The 22,902-nt window shown below is 47.2% G+C and overlaps 1 protein-coding gene across 2 annotated transcripts; it reads right to left on the minus strand.

Annotated features, from left to right (window-relative positions):
* Positions 1-1,384: 1,384 nt before the first annotated feature.
* On the minus strand, positions 1,385-21,185 carry MAPK1IP1L (mitogen-activated protein kinase 1 interacting protein 1 like). 2 transcript variants are annotated; one of them, XM_044272784.1, is made up of 4 exons: positions 21,069-21,185; positions 7,173-7,200; positions 4,961-6,235; positions 1,385-3,269 (listed from the first exon to the last, which is right to left on the minus strand). In XM_044272784.1, exons 2-3 carry the CDS (start codon positions 7,194-7,196, stop codon positions 5,000-5,002), a joined length of 1,260 nt encoding a protein of 419 aa, XP_044128719.1. In that variant the 5' UTR covers positions 7,197-7,200; positions 21,069-21,185; the 3' UTR covers positions 1,385-3,269; positions 4,961-4,999. The 2 variants fall into 2 exon arrangements, with proteins under 2 accessions (XP_044128719.1, XP_044128718.1); XM_044272783.1 differs by lacking the exon at positions 21,069-21,185 and adding an exon at positions 11,599-11,707.
* Between the last annotated feature and the right edge of the window lie 1,717 nt (positions 21,186-22,902).

Consider the following 22,902-nt stretch of genomic DNA (forward strand, 5'->3'; position numbering starts at 1 on the left):
CTGCAGCCAATGACTGGCTTTAGTGGTGATGTGGCCACAAGCAGCACTTCACCTCTGATGCCAGTCATTGGCTGCAGCAGAAGACAAGGCAAGTAAACAGAGACCGCAGGGGTGGACCGGAGCTTCTTATATTATTTTTTTTGCCAAACTCAGACAACACTATTAAAAGAGAACCTGTCGGCAGGATGAGCCTTGTTTAACCAGGCATGCTGCCTGGTAGGGTTGATCCTGCTGATTAAAATGATACCCGTCTTGTGAAAAATCAGTTGCAGTGTCCCCGAGAATACAAGACTTTTATTCTTTATGCAAATAGGGGCTTCGGTGTACTGAGGGGCCTTTCCTGCGGCGGTCACACCCCTCGGTGCACTGAAGGGCAGGGCCTTTCCTGCGGCGGTCACACCCCTCGGTGCACTGAAGGGCAGGGCCTTTCCTGCGGCGGTCACACCCCTCGGTGCACTGAAGGGCAGGGCCTTTCCTGCGGCGGTCACACCCCTCGGTGCACTGAAGGGCAGGGCCTTTTCTGCGGCGGTCACACCCCTCGGTGCACTGAGGGGCAGGGCCTTTCCTGCGGCGGTCACACCCCTCGGTGCACTGAGGGGCAGGGCCTTTTTCTGCGGCGGTCACACCCCTCAGTGCACTGAGGGGCAGGGCCTCTTTCTGCGGCGATCACACCCCTCAGTGCACTGAGGGGCAGGGCCTCTTTCTGCGGCGATCACACCCCTCGGTGCACTGAGGGGCAGGGCCTTTTTCTGCGGCGGTCACACCCCTCGGTGCACTGAGGGGCAGGGCCTTTTTCTGCGGCGGTCACACCCCTCGGTGCACTGAGGGGCAGGGCCTCTTTCTGCGGCGATCACACCCCTCGGTGCACTGAGGGGCAGGGCCTTTTTCTGCGGCGGTCACACCCCTCGGTGCACTGAGGGGCAGGGCCTTTTTCTGCGGCGGTCACACCCCTCGGTGCACTGAGGGGCAGGGCCTTTCCTGCTGCGGTCACACCCCTCGGTGCACTGAGGGGCAGGGCCTTTCCTGCGGCGGTCACACCCCTCGGTGCACTGAGGGGCAGGGCCTTTCCTGCAGCGGTCACACCCCTCGGTGCACTGAGGGGCAGGGCCTTTCCTGCGGCGGTCACACCCCTCGGTGCACTGAGGGGCAGGGCCTTTCCTGCGGCGGTCACACCCCTCGGTGCACTGAAGTCCTCATTTGCAAAAATAATATAAATAATTTTTTTCCCTCGGTAACGCCGCACCCAATTTTCACAAGACAGATAACGTTTTAAATCAAATGGATCCACGCTACCAGACAGTGGTTTATTGGGGTCGATCCTGCAGACAGGTCCTGGAGGGCCCCTTTAATTCCACTTCGCTCCCTAGAAATGATCACAGGACCGGAATTTCATGCCAGATTCTTATACCTTTATTATATATATTAAAATTCACTGATATCCTCATCTTTATTGAATTTCTATTACAAAAATCAGTGCAAACGCCATAAATGCTGAAGTCTTCTACAACTATTCCCAAAAAAAGAAAGAAAAAAATATAATAAATTCTGAAATATATAAAGAATATTAAGCAATAAATCACCCTGGTTAGTATAATACAACGTGCAAACCTCTGACAACCACACAATAAATACTTATTTGTGATAGAAGTGATCCTGCCAGCAACCCACAGAAGATCTTAGGTAACATATTGTAGGAAAAATAAAAAATCTTTATATGGGGGTGGGGAGAGTACCAGGCATCACAACCGTACATGTGTTAAAGGAGCCATCCGAAATTAACAAAAAAGAAATCGCGCCTCTTGTGGCCGTGCCTGGTATTGCAGCCCATTCAAGTGAATGCTACAATACTAGATACAACTAATTGAAATGAGCAGCGCTATAAATCAACCCCTGTAATTCCTATAGAGGGAGGGGAAATAGTTGGCACCACTGAAAAATACTCAAGCAAAATTTGTTTTGTCCAATACTATGAAAATACACATCAGAAAGCTGGCGCCCCCCCCCCCCCCTCTTCCTCAGCCGAGCATGCATGTCTTCTCATTAAGGGCTTGTTCACACGAATGTATGTGTTCCATTTCCATATTGCAGACCGCATATGCAGATCCGCAATACAAGGACACTGTCCGTGTCAATTACGGATGCGGAACCCATTCACTTCAATAGGTCCGCAAATCAAGAGGTACGGAACGCTACGGAAGCACTACTGAGTGCTTCCATGGGGTATCGTTCCGTACTTTCATTCCGCAAAAAGATAAAACTTGCTCTATCTTTTTGCGGAATGGGTCTGGATCCGTCCCGGAGCCTTCACGAACGTTCTCCGTGCATTGGGGACCACAAATTGCGGAACCCATACGTTTGCGTGAACAAGCCTTAAGGGAAAGGTTATGAGCTGCTGCCAGAATCCTCTGGCAGCAAATTATCTCCCTTGCTCACAAAACGATTGGGCATGCTGCAGTTCAGCAGCCCAATCCTTCTTTCCCCTGAAATCTGCCATCATACGCTCAAATACCATATTACGGTATTCTATATTACTGGGGATGACCCCCCCCCCCATCTAATAGATACGCAATTGTTAATTCATTGCAATGGGCGCTGTGTAGTGCTTTATTTCCCCTGTGGTGGCGCAGGACACCATGAAATCTTCTTATACTTATATATATATATACTTAACACAGATCCGCAAAAAGATACGGATGACGTCCATGTGACATCCGTATTTCATCCGTTGTAATAATGCCTATCCTTGTCTGCATATTCTATAATATAATCTTTTTTGGCGGTGCGGACATAAGGAACCAGAATGCACACTGAGTCATTTCCGTTTTTTTGCGGATCCAGTGAACAGACATTTGTGTGCATGCTCCCTAAGGAAAAGAGTTTGTCCAAAATAGACATAACAGAAAGGGCTCATTTCGAGCAGCACCCAAGGCATCTTGCATCGTTTTTTTGAACCCCCCCCACCATGTTATACTTTACAGAATTTAGGTGACATTCCCCTGGTAAGAATATTGCTTGTGAGGCAAAAGAAGAACAAAGTATACAAAAATTACAAAAAGAGGCTTCCACATAACCTGCGTGTAAATATATTTCCTTGTATCGGTAGAAAAAGCGAAACATTGTCCGTATAATGAATCCGGAGGAGCGGCCGCGTCACCCGCGTATAGAAGACATCCTCCAGATTTCTATCGGCTGATCAGTTCTGGTGTAGGTCGTACGATGGCCTGGGTTCATGAGGGGCTTTGGAGCTTTTCTTTTTAATTCTGGGAAATCTAAGAAGAGGGGGGAAAAAAAAAAAAGACAGGTTTATGCAACAAGAAGTATGTGACCCCCCCACATATATTACATATAGGCAGTATACAAGTCAATTCTCAGGTTTTAAAGAGTGGAGCAGTCATTAGTTTATCTATATGGCTCTATTCACACAGGGCATATACACTGATTTTCCGCCAAGAAATGGCAAACATAACATCCGCTGCGTACACAGTAGCAGCATTTAGCGAAATGTCACCCTTGCACTAAAGGGAACATAAAATAAAATTTGCTGAACGTCAAGTTACGCAGCAGATTTCCACTGTGGATTTTTAGCAAAGAACAGAGTGAAATTCACAGCACAGTCAATGAAAACTTCACATGTAACAGGCAGATTTTGCAGCAGAAATATTCAGGTGGCAATGAGGGATTGTGCGGTGTAGTATAGAGGATCTGTCAGCTCTGCTGTGCGGTGTAGTATAGAGGATCTGTCAGCTCTCCTGTGCGGTGTAGTATAGAGGATCTGTCAGCTCTCCTGTGCGGTGTAGTATAGAGGATCTGTCGGCTCTCCTGTGTGGTGTAGTATAGAGGATCTGTCGGCTCTGCTGTGTGGTGTAGTATAAAGGATCTGTTACCTCTCCTGTGTGGTGTAGTATAGAGGATCTGTCTGCTCTATACTACACCACACAGGAGAGCTGTGTTTCCCAACCAGTGTGCCTCCAGCTGTTGTAAAACTACAACTCCCAGCATGCCCGGACAGCCTTTGGCTGTGCAGGCATGCTGGGAGTTGTAGTTTTGCAACAGCTGGAGGCACACTGGTTGGTAAACACTGGTATAGAGGATCTGTCAGCTCTGCTGTGCGGTGTAGTATAGAGGATCTGTCGGCTCTCCTGTGCGGTGTAGTATAGAGGATCTGTCGGCTCTCCTGTGCGGTGTAGTATAGAGGATCTGTCGGCTCTCCTGTGTGGTGTAGTATAGAGGATCTGTCGGCTCTCCTGTGTGGTGTAGTATAGAGGATCTGTCGGCTCTCCTGTGTGGTGTAGTATAGAGGATCTGTCGGCTCTCCTGTGTGGTGTAGTAGTATAGAGGATCTGTCTGCTCTCCTGTGTGGTGTAGTATAGAGGATCTGTCGGCTCTCCTGTGTGGTGTAGTAGTATAGAGGATCTGTCTGCTCTCCTGTGTGGTGTAGTATAGAGGATCTGTCAGCTCTCCTGTGTGGTGTAGTAGTATAGAGGATCTGTCAGCTCTCCTGTGTGGTGTAGTATAGAGGATCTTTCAGCTCTGCTGTGTGGTGTAGTATAGAGGATCTGTCAGCTCTCCTGTGCGGTGTAGTATAGAGGATCTGTCAGCTCTCCTGTGTGGTGTAGTATAGAGGATCTGTCAGCTCTGCCGTGCGGTGTAGTATAGAGGATCTGTCAGCTCTCCTGTGTGGTGTAGTATAGAGGATCTGTCGGCTCTCCTGTGTGGTGTAGTAGTATAGAGGATCTGTCAGCTCCAACATGTCCATTTCTGTATGCCATCCCTCCATAATTTCTACTAGAAAATGCCAAAATTATTTGAGAATTGGACGTTACAGTGGTGTCCCAAAACATTCTGACAACATTAGCGCAGGGTCTGAGCTTTATCTAGAATACAATCATGGAAAAACCTAGTCTCCATATTTCAGCATAAAACAATATAAAACACAATGTCCCACAAACACTATACTCACTAGGGTGGGTTCTGGGGTCAGCCACTGGAACAGACAGCTTCATGGATATGAGCCTGGTTTAGGGTAGGATCCACCAGCTCCAGGAAATGGAGCAGATGGCCCCCACTGACCTGGAGGCACAGCACCCCATGGTATGGATGATGCAGCTCCAGGATTTGGAAATGGACTGGAGGCTGGGTATGGCATATTTGGGTTTGATGGATACTGGCCACTCTGAGATCCCCATGGATTAGAATCCCAAGGCCCGCCCTGGCCAGCTCCTGCAGGACCTGACTGACCATAAGGAGCAGGATAAGATCCACCTGGTGAGGGGCCTTGACCTGGTGCACTTGGATATGGTTGACTTGATGCCCCAGAAGGGTTGGAATAGGGTCCTGGCATTCCAGCAGGCCCAGAAGGATACTGAGCTGAAGGATATTGCCCAGGTGCATTAGGATAGGGCCCAGTTGGAGCTCCTTGTGGCCCAGTGGGCGCTCCTGGGTAGGGTCCAGAAGAGTATGGGGCATTTGGTGGATTTGGTTGTTGTCCTGCAGGGGCTCCTGGATAGGGTCCAGTAGGTCCAGCAGGTTGTGGGGCATTTGGTGCAGAAGGCTGTTGACCGGGTGCAGCCCCTGGATAAGGCCCAGCAGGACCTGAAGGTGCACTTGGTGCTCCAGGCTGAGGTCCAGATGGATATGGGTGTGTTGGGGCTCCAGCTGCATATGGTTGGGATGGTGCTCCAGGCTGAGATCCAGCTGCATATGGTTGGGATGGTGCTCCAGGCTGAGATCCAGCTGCATATGGTTGGGATGGTGCTCCAGGCTGAGATCCAGCTGCATATGGTTGGGATGGTGCTCCAGGCTGAGGTCCAGCTGCATATGGTTGGGATGGTGCTCCAGGCTGAGGTCCAGCTGGATATGGGTGTGTTGGAGCTTGTGGCTGAGGTCCGGATGGATATGGGTGTGTTGGAGCTCCAGCTGGATATGGGTGTGTTGGAGCTTGTGGCTGAGGTCCGGATGGATATGGGTGTGTTGGAGCTCCAGATGGATATGGCTGTGTTGGAGCTTGTGGCTGAGGTCCGGATGGATATGGTTGAGATGGTGCTCCAGATCCACCACTAGAATATGGTCCTCCTGCTTGGCCTTGTCCATATGGTGTGAAACCAGGGGCAGAAGGAGCACTTGGATTTGTGCCCCAAGGGTTTGATGCAGACCAGCCACCTGGTTGCTGACCATCTTTTGGGTTGCTTACATTCTTTGACTTGGCAGGAGTAGTATCTGCTAAGGCATCCGCCAGCTATAGGAAGAAGATGCAAACATTACATGAGGACAACACCAAACACGGAAGCTATCGGCAGTCACAAATCCTAGACCTCCCACCAATTTCAATGGAATTGCTTTTAAAATGGGGCCTACATTTTTCTTAATTTTTTTGTGTTTCTGGGGGGTCAGAACACCTAAAGACTGCTAATGTCTAGACACATTTGTGCAGCCAAGAAAGATGGTAGCTTCCTCACTAAGGACCCTTTTAGGATCTGTATTGGTGGCTTTGTTAGGGGCCTCCATTGCAGATTCTAGAAGAGAGCGGCATGCTGGAATGAACATCTGTAGGAACAATTGTTGGTCCCCTCTTCACCAATTAGCCAAAAAGCAAGTAGATGCTCATTTGTCAGATAACTAGATCATATATGAGAGCGTATAAATGACCGCTTGTGACCAGCTTCTCCCCGCGTAAATAGGCAACGTGCCGCCGACCCAATGTAAAGTGTGTGGCAGTAAGGATCGTTCATCACCTCTGCACTTCCCATCGGCCCATGTAAAGGCCCTTTAAAAATAAAAAATAACTCTGATCGACTCGTTATGGTCCTGCATCAGGCCATGTAAATGGACCTTAGGGTTCATGCACACGACCGTATGTATTTTGCAGGTGACGTCCGTGTTGTATCCTTTTTTTTGCGGATCCACTGTAACAACGCCTGTCCTTGTCAGCAAAACGGACAAGAATAGGACATGTTCTAGTTTTTTTGTGGAACGAACATGCGGACACGGAATGCATATGGAGTCTTTTCCGTATTTTTTTTTTTCCAAGCCCCATTGAAATGCATAGTTCAGTTTTTTTTTTACAGGTCCGTATGCGGAACGGAAGAAAAATACCTTCATATGCATGAGCCCTATGCATATGAGCCCTATGCTGATAGTTTTTAATATTTGCTACAAAATTAAGCATCTCTTACCGAAAAATCGTCGGTTCCAGACATTGTCCTAAAGAAGAAGAAATAAGTGATTACAATGTTATTTTTTCATTTTACTTTGTATATAGAATAAAAAAAATAAAAAAATAAAATAAAAAAAAGTTAATGCAACAAATCATTAAAAAAATATACAAAACCCCCCCCCCCCCAAAACATTAACATAAAATGGGACTATGACAGGGCCGTTCCTGCTGGTAGCAATCCTTCAATGGCAGGGAAGCTGCTGTATACAATATAGCATGAAAGGGCGCCCCTCCCCCCGGAGATCCATGGCTTCCATCACTTACAAGGACACCCCTGAGATCTGCTGTGTGGACTTGCCTGTAGCACCCAGGAGGTGATCCCGAGTAGTAGAATCCAGGACCTAAAAGTCCTAAAAAGCTAAAGAAACCCCCTAAAAAGCTGTTTTCTGGGACTACCGTCAGGATAGGCTATTGGCCCAACATCCCCACCGATCAGCTTGTTTGGACAGCCGCTGGACACTATATAAAAGTTGACTTGCAGTACCCCGGCATGGCCACTACACGGCGGATGGAGCCTTCTGCACTCTATAGTTTCTGGCAGCTGATCAGTGGAGGTGTCAGACACCCCCCTCCCCCCCCCCCGAAATCTGATATTGATGACCTAACGAGCATAGATCATCAATATCCAAGTCCTGGAAAACCACTTTAGAGGGAACCCCCCCCCCCCCCCCCCCCCCAAAAAAAAAAAACACACTCTGGGCAGGACTGGTACACTCTAAACTCTACCCAGTGCAGGACCTAATGGGTGGAGCATGCTATTCTGTTGGATCCCTGTGTCATGCTCCACCCCCTGAGCCCCTGCCCTGGGCATAGCACACTATCGGTTTTACATGGAGTGTCCCTTGACGAATTTATTGCGCCTACAGACAATAGATGCAGCAAATCACCAATTACACAAAGTTTCCAGACAGACTTTTGAGACAGTCTGATACCACCTGCAGTGACCCGCACGTGGCCATGTTTTGCAGTCCGCAAAATACGGATCCCGCCTGAGTGCATGCCACCATTTATTTTTAAAAACTTTTGTAGAAATGTCCTATCCTTGTCTGCAAAACGGACATGAATAGGGCATGTTTTATATATTAAATCTTTTTTATTTTTTTGCGGGGCCTCGAAACGCATGTGCAGATACAGACAGCACACGGGTGTGCCGTTCACATCCTCTGCGGGCCCCATTGAAACAAATGGGTCTACACCCGATCCGCAAAACAAAACGTGGATCGGATGCAGACTGAAACTACGGCCTTGTGCCCTCTGTACCCATTAGTTCCTAGCCCTAGAAAGTGCCGCTTCCAGCAGACATTGCAGTCCTTTGAGTCATTGTTGACAGGTTTGGGTGGAGTTGTGTAAAAATGTCAAATATCCAAAGGTCTGTGTGAGCGATCTAATGGTGGCAGTGAAACACGTGGTCATGTCACCAAGCACATGGAAGCAGCTTTTCTTTGGCGTAACTTGAGGCTCCTGGACCCCAATGCAAAATCTTGGATGCCAGAGAGACCTTTGGGTCCCATGCCATAATACATTGGACCCCTATTGGTTGGTTAAATAGACTCTAAATATTTATGGTACCCCTACCCATCCAGTAGGGGGCGGCTCAATCTGTCCAGCACTGGCACGGTCACACAGTAGGGACTCCCAATATTACCGAATCAGGGTAAATTAACATGGTAGTTCCCAAACTAAGCCGTGTCCCTTTTAAAGGGCATCTGTCAGATTTGTACCTATGACTAGAGATGAGCAAATTTCTAAAGGCATTCCGTTATAGAATTGCGTTATGGTCCCTGGTAACGCAATCCATAACGCAATTCAGCTTATACCAGTAAACGAAGCGTAAATGAATTTCATAAGCGGAAATTCGCTCATCTCTGCCTATGACACCGGCTGACCTGTTCCATGTGCACTTGTATATCATGGACACTGCTAGGCTGAAGGTTCATTTCCAGAAATCACGGACGGCATCCGTGTTGTGTCCGTGTGTTTTATACGCAGTGGTTTTCACAAGCCCATAGACTATAAAGGTGCAGGAGGGACCCATAATCACGGACAAACATAGGGCACGCTTCGGCGGTATGGCCATGGAGCCACCGTTTGTGGAAAACTACTGATGTGACATTAAAGTCAGTGGATACGTGTGCTACCCGCTACTCCATTTTCAATGCTGCTGAGAACTCAGTCACCACTAAGGCAAATCGCGGATCTGCAAAAACCGGAAGCCGCCCGTGTGCCTTCCGCAATTAACGGAACGGGCCCATTGTAGAAATGCCTATTCTTGTCCGCAAAACGGACAAGAATAGGACATGTTCTATTTTTTTTTTGCTGGGGCACGCAACGGATGCGGACAGCATACGGAGTGCTGTCCGCATCTTTTGCGGCCCCGTTGAAGTGAATGGGTCCGCATCAGAGCCGCCAAAACGGCGGCTCGGATGCGGAGCCAAACAACGGCTGTGTGCATGAGGCCTAAGGCTGTGTATGGGCCTACATTTTCCCTTTTTGGTAGCGCCCCCTGGCATTTGTCCTTGTAGTCCTGCATTCAGTGGTGGACTGACATGCTCAGTAGCTTCCTTGCTCCCCTCCCCGTAGTGATCTGATTGTGAAGCGGCCGAGACACCTTTCTTTCATTCGTCCCCCAATTCTAACTTCATAGTAATATACAGCTATATCTCTCTGTAGACAGTGGAGATTATGGGGGCAGCACATACCCCATGTATCTCTGGAGCTATATGTTAGGGACCATCTTCATGCAAGGGTTGAGCTGATTGCTAGCCATTCTGGGAGACGCAGCTGCTGCCCCTTCACCGAAAGTCCTCCAGATATGAGAGTAAAAAAACTGCTTTAAATTATTGGGATAACCCCTTTTTCTACTATATTAGTGCAAGAGACCCAGCATTAGATTCAGCTCGCTATCCCGAGGTTCCTTACGCTCGGGATCTGCAGGGCGGACACTCATTTATAAGGCAGGACAAAGTTCAGGCGCAGTTTACGCTCATAGGGCTTTTCCGACCTGGTGGGGATGGGGGGGGGGGGGTTATGCTATTTTCAGGTATATGCATATTTAAGAACATACAGACCAACAGGTTCAACCAGACCTACCTGCTCCGAATCTGGGCTGTCACTGTGCTCCTTAACCCCTTCCTCCCCAGTAATACAGCAAGATGGACGATACGACAGCTAAGCGGGTGCAGTTATCGCACTCCTGTTATCGTGTTAGATCCGCAACGCAATATCAAACCCAATGTATTTGTAGCGTAAGGCCTCGTTCACACTTCAGTGTTTGGTCAGTGATTTCCATCAGTGATTTGTGAGCCAAAACCAGGTGCAGCTCTAAACATAGAACAGGAGCAGATCTTTACCTTCTACCTAATGTCTATGGAGGCTCCACTTCTGGTTTTGGCTCACAAATCACTGATGGAAATCACTGACCAAACACTGAAGTGTGAACTAGGCCTTAAAGCAAAAGGTTTCCAACCAGTGGGTGCAAAACTACAACTCCCAGCATCTGACTGAGGGACAGTGGGCCATAGCTCTACTCGGCTATCTCCAGAAATACCATAGAAACTCTGGGCATTTCAGGGGGAGCAGCAGGGGGCATGGGGCCCCTGTTGTCATGGCGGGGGAGGGGGGAGTTCCCAGCGGTAGGGCCCGCACTGATCTGCCCTAAGGCAGGGATGCCCACCCTGTGACCCTCCAGCTGTTGTACAACTACCACCATGTCCTGCTGTAGGCTGTCCGAGCATACTGGGAGTTGTAGTTTTGCAACAGCTGGTGGGCTGTAGTTTGGGCGTCCCTGACCTAAGGGATAACTTTTACCTACCGAGATACCCCTTTAAGTGTGCGTGGGGGAGGGGGGGGGGGGCTTGTAAAGAGAGAGTTAGGACCCCGATTAATAAAATGAAATAAATAAAATAAAAATCTGCATCTCTGGCTGATACCAGAGAACAACAGATGGATAGACTTTGCGAAATCACAATGAGATTTGAAATGCAAATCTGAAAGGTCTCCTACGTAACTATATTTTTGAGAGAAAAAAAAACACAAATTATATATATATTCAAGTCTTTCCCTAGACGTGTCCTCCGTTTAGGATCCGTTCCTGGCTTTGGCTTTAAAAACTCTTAACGTGGAAACCCAGCTTCAAGCAAATCACAGCAGATGGCTTTATGTAAATTGTCTTTACTGTCCCTTTAAGAAAGATTTTTTTTTTCCCCCATAAAGAAATCAGTTGTTGGATTTTGGGAAAACCCTAAAAATGTACGTGTGCGCCCCTCCAAGCCTGCATGAAGGATTCAGATACAATATCACTGCTACTATGTAGACAGCAGCCCCCATGTATCCCCCACAGTGAGACACAGATACATTGTAACCCATGTAACAAGCGTAAAGATTACCTCTAGGACACGCAGGGTCTCCCGGGGTCTGCAGTGGAGTCTGAGCGGAGAGAGAAAGTTGTGTGGGTCCTCCCAGGAAGAGGAAGCCTGCTCTCATCACCCAGCCCAGGTTCAAAGGCCAAAAATGTGAGTCACACCCAACAGCCTGTAGTGGAGGGGAAGGCTCAGGATCCTCTGACTGCAGCTGCTCCGCACACTCAATACCGCTCTGCCTTTATGCCCAAAGTTATTGGGGTCCCCGATTCCCCCTGCGCTGCCGAAGGCACACTGGCTTTTTGGCCTTCTGTTTGCGAGATCCGTTCAGGGCTCTCACAAGCATCCAAAACGGATCAGTTTTGCCCTAATGCATTCTGAATGGAAAAGGATCAGAATGCATCAGTTTGCCTCCGTTCTGTCTCCATTCCGCTCTGGAGGCTGCCTGCAGCGTTTTGCTGTCTGCTTGACGAAACTGAGCCAAACGGATCCGTCCTGACACACAATGTTGCATTTTCTATGACACAATCTGGCACAACAGAAAACGGATCCGTCTTGGCTGTGTTAAAAATAATACAAACGGATCCGTTCTGAACGGCTGCAGACGGCCGTATTATCTGAACGTATCAGTCTGTGCAGCTCTATAACGGATCCGCACCAAACGCGAGTGTGAAAGTAGCCTAATTTATGACGAGGCGTGCGTCTGGTGGAAAAATTAGTTCTTTTTCACCAATATTTCCAGGGGTAAATGTTAGTAAATTTGTTGTGGTCTGGCCTCTGTCACACGCCCGACACCCCTAAGGCTACTTTCACACTAGCGTTCTGAACGGATCCGATCATAATAATGCAGACGGAGGCTCCGTTCAGAACGGATCCGTCTGCATTATTTTGGCATATAAAAGCTAAGTGTGAAAATAGCCTCGGACGGATCCGTCCAGACTTTCAATGTAAAGTCAATGGGGGACGGATCCGCTTGAAGATTGAGCCATATTGTGGCATCTTCAAACGGATCCGTCCCCATTGACTTACATTGTAAGTCTGGACGGATCCGCACGCCTCCGCACGGCCAGGCGGACACCCGAACGCTGCAAGCAGCATTCAGGTGTCCGCCTGCTGAGCGGAGCGGAGGCTGAACGCCGCCAGACTGATGCAGTCTGAGCGGATCCGCATCCATTCAGACTGCATCAGAGCTGGACGGAAGCGTTCGGGTCCGCTCGTGAACCCCTTCAAACGGAGCTCACGAGCGGACCGACGAACGCTAGTGTGAAACTAGCCTAAGTGGGAAGCGAGGTGTAAATACGCCCATGTGACAATATATTGTCGCACAGGTGTTTAAAAAGTCGCAAAGAAGGGGTCTTGCATCGTTTTTTAAACAGAAAACTGGCGTAAAAATGTTAGTAAGCCGCCCTCATTCTCAGGAAATGGCATCATTGGGGGTCATTTACAAACAGCGCTACACCTATTTCTGTGGCCATTTTTACAACTTTTTAAATGCCAGTGTCACAATGTTTTTGCGCCACGTTCAAGGGAGTGGCGGAGGCAGGGACAGCGACCCTGACAGCTTTACCAACATTCACCAGTGGAAACAGGTGTAAATGTTGGTGATAAACGACTCCCGTCAAGGACCGGAATAGTTTTAAGTCCTGAACGCGGATGAGGCGCCTCCTCCAGCAGCACAAAGGGGAAACAAAGACTGGCGTAAAAAGTCGGTCTTTGTAAATGACCCCCATTATTTTTTTTATGTCGGCATTTAACTCTTTAACATCCACTTGTGGTGGCTCAGAGGCCCCAACCTTTTTTTTAAAATAAATTCCAGCATTTTATATCCATAGGTTAAAAAGAGATTAAAAAAACGTAGTAAGACGCTGTTTGCTTGAGGAGCATCGAAAACCTTTGCGCTTTTTTCAAAAGCTTGTTATTGTACATACGTTTTTTGCAAGTACAAGGGTGGTTTTATCTGCGAGACCACCCAATGGCACGGTTTTCGCACTCACAGTCAGCAGCACCTCGATCAAATGACATAAACCAGGCCCACACGTGTATGACGGGTGTATTAGGTGTCCGTATTTCGGTGAGTATCCCACCACGACCAGGAGTTTATGGACCCGCGATCTATGAGTTTGGGTCAGTTAAACCCCTTGGTCGAGGCAGATCACACATCCAGAGTCTATAATACACTCAGGTTGGCTTGGCCTCAGTGTACGGACAGACGCGCAATTTTCGCTGCCTATCGGTTGCAGATTTTGCTGCGGATTCCCCGGAAATCTGCAGCACACAGTGACAGTCTGGGGATTTAAAATCCACACGAGAGGTCAGTGTGCCCTGCGAATATCTTAGGCGTCGTGGGGATTTGTTTAAGACCTCATGCACTTTTCTGCTACTGTAAAATGCTGCACATTTTCCACACACAATTCCGCCGTGGGAAAATCGCCATTGTTTACAACAGGTGTGTTCATACCGGAAGGGAGTACTCCCATCTTCCCATCTTAGGGCTCATGCACACAAACGTATTTTATTTCCTTGTCCGTTCCGTTTTTTTTTTTTTGTGGACCGTATGCAGAACCATTTATTTCAATGTGTCCACAAAAAAAAACGGAAGTTACTCAGTGTGCATTCAATTTTCCGTAAATAGAACGTGTCCTATTATTGTCCGCATTACGGACAAGGATAGTACTGTTCTTTTAGGGGCCGGCTGTTCCATTCCGCAAAATACGGAATGCACACGGACATCATCCGTATTTTTTGCCGATCGTTTTTTTTTTTGCAGACTGCAAAATACCTACGGTCGTGTGCATGAGCCCTTAAACATTTATGACTGGTTCCACTGCACCTATCTCTGAAAGGGGACTCCAGTGCCCCTCTAATGTGGATGTGGTGCCTCAGGGGCGTAACTATAATTCATAGGGCCCCAAAGCAAAATATGGGGCCCCCAAAAACTGATGTGAGGAAATTAAAATAGCAGCAAAGATAGCAACTTTATGTATAATAGCACCACATATCAGAAAACCTTCATTATAGCAGAAAGCCACCATATTGTTATTCCCCACAAAAAGGGACAATGTTCTTGCACCTGATTGGGTCCTCTCCACCTGACACTGGGTTCACACCTGAGCGTTCCGAAAGGATCGCTCTGTATGCGCGATTGTACCGGCGTTTACAATCGCGCATACAGAGACAAGCGAACGCTCATTGTCGCGCGTTCCTGAATGTCTATGTACAGGAGCGCGCGACAAAACGCCCCAAAGAAGCTCATGTACTTTTTTGAGCGTAGGGCGTTTTACAGCGCGATCGTACGCGCTGTAAAACGCCCAGGTGTGAACCATTCCCATAGGGAATCATTGGTTTCTCCTTGTTGAGTGTTTTACAGCGCGTAGGAACGCGCTGTAAAACGCTCAGGTGTGAACCCAGCCTTACCCTGCTTTCACACCTGAGCGTTTCTCAAACGCGCGCTTGTCGCGCGTTTTTATGCGCGTTTTTTGTAATAGTAAACGCGCGTTTGTGTGATTGACTGCAGTGTCCTATGGCCACAAACAGTTCTCCATCGAAAAGGGTGTAATCTGCTCCTAAAACTGCAGACATAGTTGACATGCTGCAGATTTGGAAATCTACACAGAAAGAATACGCAAAGTGTACATGATATTTGCGTACGCTCATACACTTTGCTAGTACTGTACCACGCTTTGGGTTTTCTGCACGGGAGTCCACGCGGAAATAAACCCTGCATATTTTGCAACGTCTGCAGATGGCCTAATCGTTCTGATCGCCCCTGGCCGTCACATCCAGCCAGGAGAAGGCTGCGATGGGAATACGACTTTCATTTCCTTTTTATGGATTTCGGTGTTTGTTTTGCTATGTTTTGCTATTTTCTATGCATTTTCTTTATGACTTTTACACAATGTATCGCCCCGGATGTTGTGAACTTTAGATGTGTTTTAAGCCTCATTCACATGTCAGTGTTTCACGGACGTGTATTGTACGCGTTCTCCACGGACAGCACGCTTCCCCATTTATTTTAGGCAGCATTCACACGACCGTGTTGGTTTTGCGGTCCGCAAATCACGGATCCGTGTGTTCCGTATGTCTTCAGTTATCTTTCCGTTTCCGTTCCTTAAGTCCTTATAATACGGACGGGGTGCTTCCGTGTGTCATCCGTTTTTCACGGTCCGCAAAAAACTGAAATGGGGTTTCCTAGAATGTTTTCAGTCCAGGGGTCCGCAAAAAACGGATGACATACGGATGCATTTCCGTGTGCTATCCGTTTTTTACGGACCCATTGACTTTCTATGGGGCCATGGACCGCAATTTGCGGCCAATATAGGACATGTTCTAAAATAAAAGGAACGGACACACGGAACGGACAGCACACGGTTGACAATGAAAGGCATTCCGCAATTTTTGCGGACCCATAGAAATGAATGGGTCCGTGCATTGTCCGCAAAAATTGCGGAACGGACGCGGAAGAAAAACACAGTCGTGTGAATACTCCCTTAATGTATGTATTCAGACATCAGTGTTTTAGCACTGTCCGTGGGTGCGTGTTTTTAGCACGGATACATGCTATATTTTGTCCGTTCACGGATCCATCACGTCTATTATAGTCTATGGGTCCGTGAAAACCACTGATGCAACACAGATGCTATCCATGTTGCATCCGTTTTTCACGGATAATTAAGAAGAGATGCTTTGAAAATAATTTTTCAGTTGTTCAGTGTCAGTGAAACACGGATGCAACACGGACCCTACACGGACCCTATACGGATCCTTCACGGATGCATCACTGACCACCTGCTCACGGATTTGAGCACGGACACGGATGTGTGAGTGAGGCTTTATACAATACAGCTCTTCTCTTGCCTTCTCTCCAGGGTGTCTGATTATCTCTGACAGCCGAGCAAATGACCTACAACTTTCTTTCATTTAGGGCTCATGCACACGAACGTATGTATTTAGCGTCAGCGTGCATTCTGTATTTTGTAGAACGGAACAGCTGGCCCCTAATAGAACAGTCCTGTCCTTGTCCGTGATGCGGACAATAATAGGACATGTTCTGTTTTTTTGCAGAACAGAAATACGGACATACAGAAATGGAATGCACACGGAGTAACTTCCATTTTTGTTTTTGCAGACCCATTTAAATGAATGGTTCCACATTCGGTCCGAAAAAAAACCCCGTAACGGACACAGAAAGAAAATACGTTTGTGTGCATGAGCCCTTAGGCCTCATGCACACGACCGTATCATTTTGCAAAACGCAGATACTGGCTGCTTGCATCCTGCATTTCCCCTTCCGCCGCTCCCCACTGTTAGGCTTATTGCACACGAACGTGTGCGCTCCGTGGCCGTATTGCGGACTGCATTTGCGGATCCGCAATACACGGGCACTGTTCCGTGTGCATTCCGCATTACGGATACGGACCGATTCACTTCAATGGGTCTGCAAATCCGGAGATGCGGAATGGAACCCTACGGAACACTACGGAGTGCTTCCGTGGGGTTTCGTCTCGTGCGTCCGTTCTGCAAAAAGATAGAACATGTCCTATCTTTTTGCAGAACGGCAGGATGGCGTACCCATTAAAGTGAATGGGTCCGCGATCCGCTGCGGCTGCCCCACAGTGGATGTTCGTGCACGACCGTATGGCTTTTTCAGTGTTTTGCGGTGCGTTTTAAATGGATCCGTTGTTCCGTTTTGTTTTTTTTTCCGTTTTAACGTATGGCATATATAGTAATTACATAGAAAAAATTGGGCTGGGCATAACATTTTCAATAGATGGTTCTGCAAAAACGGAACAGATGCATGTCCGTATGTGTTCCGTTTTTTTTGCAGACCCATTGACTTGAATGGAGCCACGGAACGTGATTTGCGGGTAATAATAGGACATGTTCTTTTTTTCAACGGAATGGAAATACGGAAACGGAATGCATACGGAGTACATTCCGTTTTTTTTTTGTGTGGAACCATTGAAATGAATGGTTCCGTATACGGACCCTATACGGAACGCAAAAAACGGCCCATAAGGCTCCATTCACACGTCCGCAAATGGGTCCGCATCCATTCCGCAATTTTGCGGAACGGGTGCGGACCCATTCATTCTCTATGGGGACGGAATGGATGCGGACAGCACACAGTGTGCTGTCTGCATCCGCAATTGCGGAGCGCGGCCCCGATCTTCGGGTCCGCAGCTCCGCAAAAGATAGAACATGTCCTATTGTTGTCCGCAGCTTGCGGACAAGAATAGGCATTTCTATGGGGGTGCCGGGCTGGTGTGTTGCGGACCCGCAATTTGCGCATCCGCAACACACCACGGACGTGTGAATGGAGCCTAAACGGGGGGAAAAAACCTGTCGTGTGAAAGAGGCCTAAGGGAGAGTCTAGTACGCCCCAATGTTCTAGTCTGATAACTTGGTCACGACTTGCTCTCTCGCTTTCCGTATTCTGCATAGTTTCATCATCTTTTTCCTTCCTTATGGTAAAGGTCCGCACATGAAATACTCCGCTACACACAAGCGCACGCTCTGCGGTCTTCATGTTCAGGACCGGTTTTTCCTGTCCTGTGTAGTGCGCGTCACCAGTTGTTTCAACAAACAACACAGCAAATTTGGCTCGTTCCGGATAAACATCAAGTAATAGCCGACGACAGCCTGAAAAATCAAATCCAACGTAGCGGGTCCAAATTTCAACTTTTTAGATGAACCTACAGAATAGGTGATAAATGTCTGATCACCGGGACCCCCGTCGGCTGTCCTGTCCCACCTCACTGCGGTCATGCAAAGTCTGAATGGAGCGCCAGTTGAGCATGCCCCCCCAATGGAGATATATATATAAATATGGCGCTCATAGACCTTGAATAGGCGCATGCAGGGCGGCCGCTCTGTGGAGATCGTGGGGCGACAGTGTCGTCATGGTAGAATTTTTGTATGATCCCTATACAACATCCCTAACCATGTTATCTGCAATGCTCCAAATCTTAAAGTCCAATCTAGGGGTAAAGGAAGGAGAAGCATGACTCATGGGGGAATTTAAGTCTTCGTGTTTTATTAGGAAAAACTTGGGTGTGTCCCTTACAACCGAAAAATACAAATGAGCCAATAGGAGCGATGTATATATCCTCACAGTATGCATCTGGACACAGTTAAGGATACTTTAGCGCGGGAAAACCCAAATCAGAGGAATTCCTTTGTCTAGATACATGACGTCTCCTCTGTGGCCATCAAGCTTTTATACCAAATAGTGCAACCTAGGTATATCCAAAATTTTATTATGTTTAACCTCTTCCCACCCTGTTGCCATACATGTATGGCAGGTGCCATAGCAATCAATCACATACATTTAAAGGGGTTATCCAACCGCTATAAATGCCCGGGCACCGCATACAGGTTATACTTACCCCTGCGTCGCTCCTGATGCCGCCGCTGCATCTCTCTGCTGCACAGATCAAAATATCCGGTGGCGGGGCAGCCAATAGCAGGCCGTGGACGAGAACAAGCCTCCCTAGCGTCACCCATGATGCTAGGGAGGCTTGTTTCCGTCGCAGCCTGCTATTGTCTGTCGGATGTTTTGATCCGCGCGACGGGGAGATGCAGCAGCGGCCATGCGGGCATCAGGAGCGAGACGGGCCAGGGTAAGTATTAACTGTATGCAGTGCCCGGGTATTTTGGGGGGCATTATAGCGGTTGGATAACCCCTTAAACCCCCTCAGATGCCATCGTCAAAGGTCACCACGATATCTGGGAACGTAAAAACCCGGAGGCGTGGGCTCCCCTGGCGCAGATTGGGGAAGCAAGATGGTGAATGTGCCTCCGTCCTCCTGAATGATCCGAGGCTACCGCACATAAGTTCCTGCGGAGCCCCTGCCTGTGGCAGGTCTCCATAGGAACATAATGTAATCCTCCTAGACTCCAATGCTACTGCATGGGAGTCTATGAGAATAGCAATCCGATGATTGCTTGTTATAGTTCCCTATGTGAACTATAAAAAAAAGTGTCAAATAAAATATATATATAATTTTAAAATATGTAAAAATTCAAATCACCCCCATTCCCCAAAGTCAAAATACATAAACAATAAAAAAAAAAAAAAACATCATGTATCCCATGCGGCAATGGCAAAAAAAAAGTCAAATTCGATTTGATGCTTTTTGGTCGCTTAACCTCCCACAAAAAAGGTTGTAAAAAGTGATGATAAAGTCATACACACCCCAAAATGGTATAAATGAAAATTACAGGTCGCCCTGCAAAACAAATGAGCCCTCACACAGCTCCGTACACATAACTACAAAAAAGTTATAGGGGTTAGAATATGGTGATGAAAAGAAAAAAACTATTTTATTTTCAAGGTTTTTATTTTTTTTCAATATTAAAACATAATAAAAACTATACAAATGTGGTATCGTTGTAATCGTACTGCCCCAGGGAATTAAAGTAAAAGGTCAGTTTTACCCGTAGGGAACGCCATAAAAACAAAAAACATAAAAATGCATTTTTTTTTCAATTACACACTATTTGGAATTTTTTTCCAGCTCCCCAGTACATCATATGCAATACTTAATGGTGCCATAAGAAAGTGCAACTTGTCCCACAAAAAATGTGAGCAGAAAAATAAATAAAAAAATTATGGCCCCGGAAAGGCAGGGAGCGAAAAAGGGGGGGGGGGGGGGGGATTTCCTGGGATTCACATAATGAAGAGCTTTCTTTAGGATAAGTCATCAATATCTGATCATGGGGGTCTGACTCCCCTCATCCCCACCAATCAGCGGTTTGAAGAGTAGTGTTGATCACGAATATTCGAATTGCGAATTTTAATCGCGAATATCGGCACTTCGAGAATTCGCGAATATTTTGAATTTCGCAAAATATATTCGTAATTGCGAATATTCTTTTTTTTGTGAAAATAACAGTTCATGCGAATTTTTATGCGAAAATTTGTATGCGAATTTTTGCAATCAAGAAAATAATGCCTGGAATTCGCGAATTCTCGAATATATGGCGAATATTCGCCTAAATATTTTCGAAATATCGCGAATTCGAATATTGCCCCTGCCACTCATCACTATTGAAGAGGTGGTGACCGCTGCGGCCTCTTTCTCGGCCTGTGACATTTATCGGTCACATGACCTATGTGCAGCTCAGTCCTATTCAAGTAAATTAGCCCGAGCTGCAATACCAAGCACATCCACTGTACAGTGTAGGGCGCTGTGCCTGGTATTCTGTGAGGAGGCTTCAGCACTGATCGGCGGGGAGTCGGGCATCCTGAGGATAGGTCATCAATAATTTACTCCTGGAAAACCCCTTTAAATTCTCAGAGGTCAGTTACTTGCCTCTGTAATACAATACTCTGTCCACCAGGGGGTGTTATACTGTGAACCCATCCAATATATACTGTACGTGAAAGTGAAAGTGAAAGTGAACATTTCGTCCCCAAAAAATGTCCTAATCGATAGTAAATAAATATTTCATCATCCTCTCACTTGTAGATTATAATCGCCGCTGACCGTGCTCACCCCCGATATAATGCCGCCCCATCAGCCGTGTTTTTCCCGGTGATCTGATAAGGCACCCATATCACCGCTGCCTGGAACCATATGGCTGCACCTTCCTGATCTCACCGATGGGACTGTCAGAAAGCCTGATTACTCCAGCCTGCCCGGCGGAGAGAGGAAACATGGCTGCATGTCCAAAGGTCACGGCTTCACAGGAAGGAAATTGTCACCGCACTACTTGATCCATAGAGATTGTAGCGGCAGCGCGGCAGGAAGCCGATAATGTAATTTATCATCGTAATGGAGGCACCTCATAAATAAGTAATCATGGCGGCCGTTCATCTTCCTGTAAAACAATTGGAAGGGGGTGGGGGGGAGTAAATATTCCTCAAATGTAAAATTCACGTAGAACAGACCGCAGGCTGCGCCGTACATGAATCCTGACAACAAAATCCCACAAATCCGGCATCTGATAGTCCAGAATTTAAAGGCACGTTCATGTGTACTGATTATTTTGTAATACATGGTCAAAACGGATACCGCCCGTGAGCGTTCCGGATTTTGCGGTACGGGACATCCGGCCCATAACAGAACAGTCCTATCCTTGTCCGTAATGCGGACAAGAATAGGACATGTTCTATATTTTTGCGGACAGAATGTTGTGCGCATCTTTTGTGGCCCCATTGAAGTGAATGGGTCCGCATCTGACCCGCACTACATGCGGATCGGATGCAGACATAAAAATGCGTTTGTCTGCATGAGGCCTAATAAAGGGATCCCCCTCTATAAGACTAACCTTCTAGGACAGGACATTTAGGAGTTATACAATTTAATAACCCTATAAGGGAGTTATTGGGGGGGTCCCTGTTTAGGACCCTCATCACTTGGAGTGGTTATAAAGGGCGTCTCTCTCGCTCTGGAGGACCTGTCCTGTCGTGTATTACACAGATGTGAATGGTCCCTGTGTAATTCTTCACTTCTCCTGTGGTGGCGCTGTAGGGAAATTGAGCGCTCACTGCCAGGTTTCCCCACAGATCCCAGTTGATCGCTAGAGATCCCAACAGGAGGACATTTTATGATCAACTTATTGTGAAGGTGCCCTTCAAACAAATAGGGATTGTACAAAGCTGAGGACCTGAAGTTATCCTCTATCCACAGGACTGGGGATAACCATTAGATGGGTGGGGGTCCTAGCGCTGGGACCTCCAACGATCATGAGAACAGGGACCCGGTTTGAACGGAGCAGCCAGTCGAGCGTGTGCCCTGTCACTCCATTCATTTCTATCTCCAGGACTCCCATAGATATGAATGTACGAGTGGCTATACGAGGCCTAGTTTTATGCCAAAGAAATTAGTTTTTTTTTTAATTGGTGCTGTTTGAAAGCACATTACTTTCTTTGTAATTTATATACCGGTAAATTTTTTGCTTTGCAAATAGAAAAAACGAATTTTGACATGTTTTACATTATTGTTTACACTGTCCATATTTCAAACCTGTTATACTAGTTGTTCAGGTTATTTCAGACGTGTGGATACCTATTAAATATAGTGTTTTTTAGCTTTTTACATAATAAAATGTATTTTATGTTAAATAATGGTGTATTTTATATTTTTTTGCTGTTTTTTACCATTTTTTTCTTTTATTTTTTTATCCCATTAAATGGGTTATCCGAGACAAAAAAATGCCCCCCATATGCCGGACCCCTCACGCTAATTCTACTTACCTGGTTCCCCTCGCCGCTCCTGATCCCCGCACCGCCGCTGCTGCTTCTCCCCATGCGCGGATAAAAACATCCAGTGTCCGGAAGGAGCAGCCAATGGCAGACAGGGACGGGAACGAGCCTCTCTAGCGCCA

This window comes from Bufo gargarizans, chromosome 11 (assembly GCF_014858855.1).
Source record: "Bufo gargarizans isolate SCDJY-AF-19 chromosome 11, ASM1485885v1, whole genome shotgun sequence".
Taxonomy (NCBI): Eukaryota; Metazoa; Chordata; class Amphibia; order Anura; family Bufonidae; genus Bufo; species Bufo gargarizans.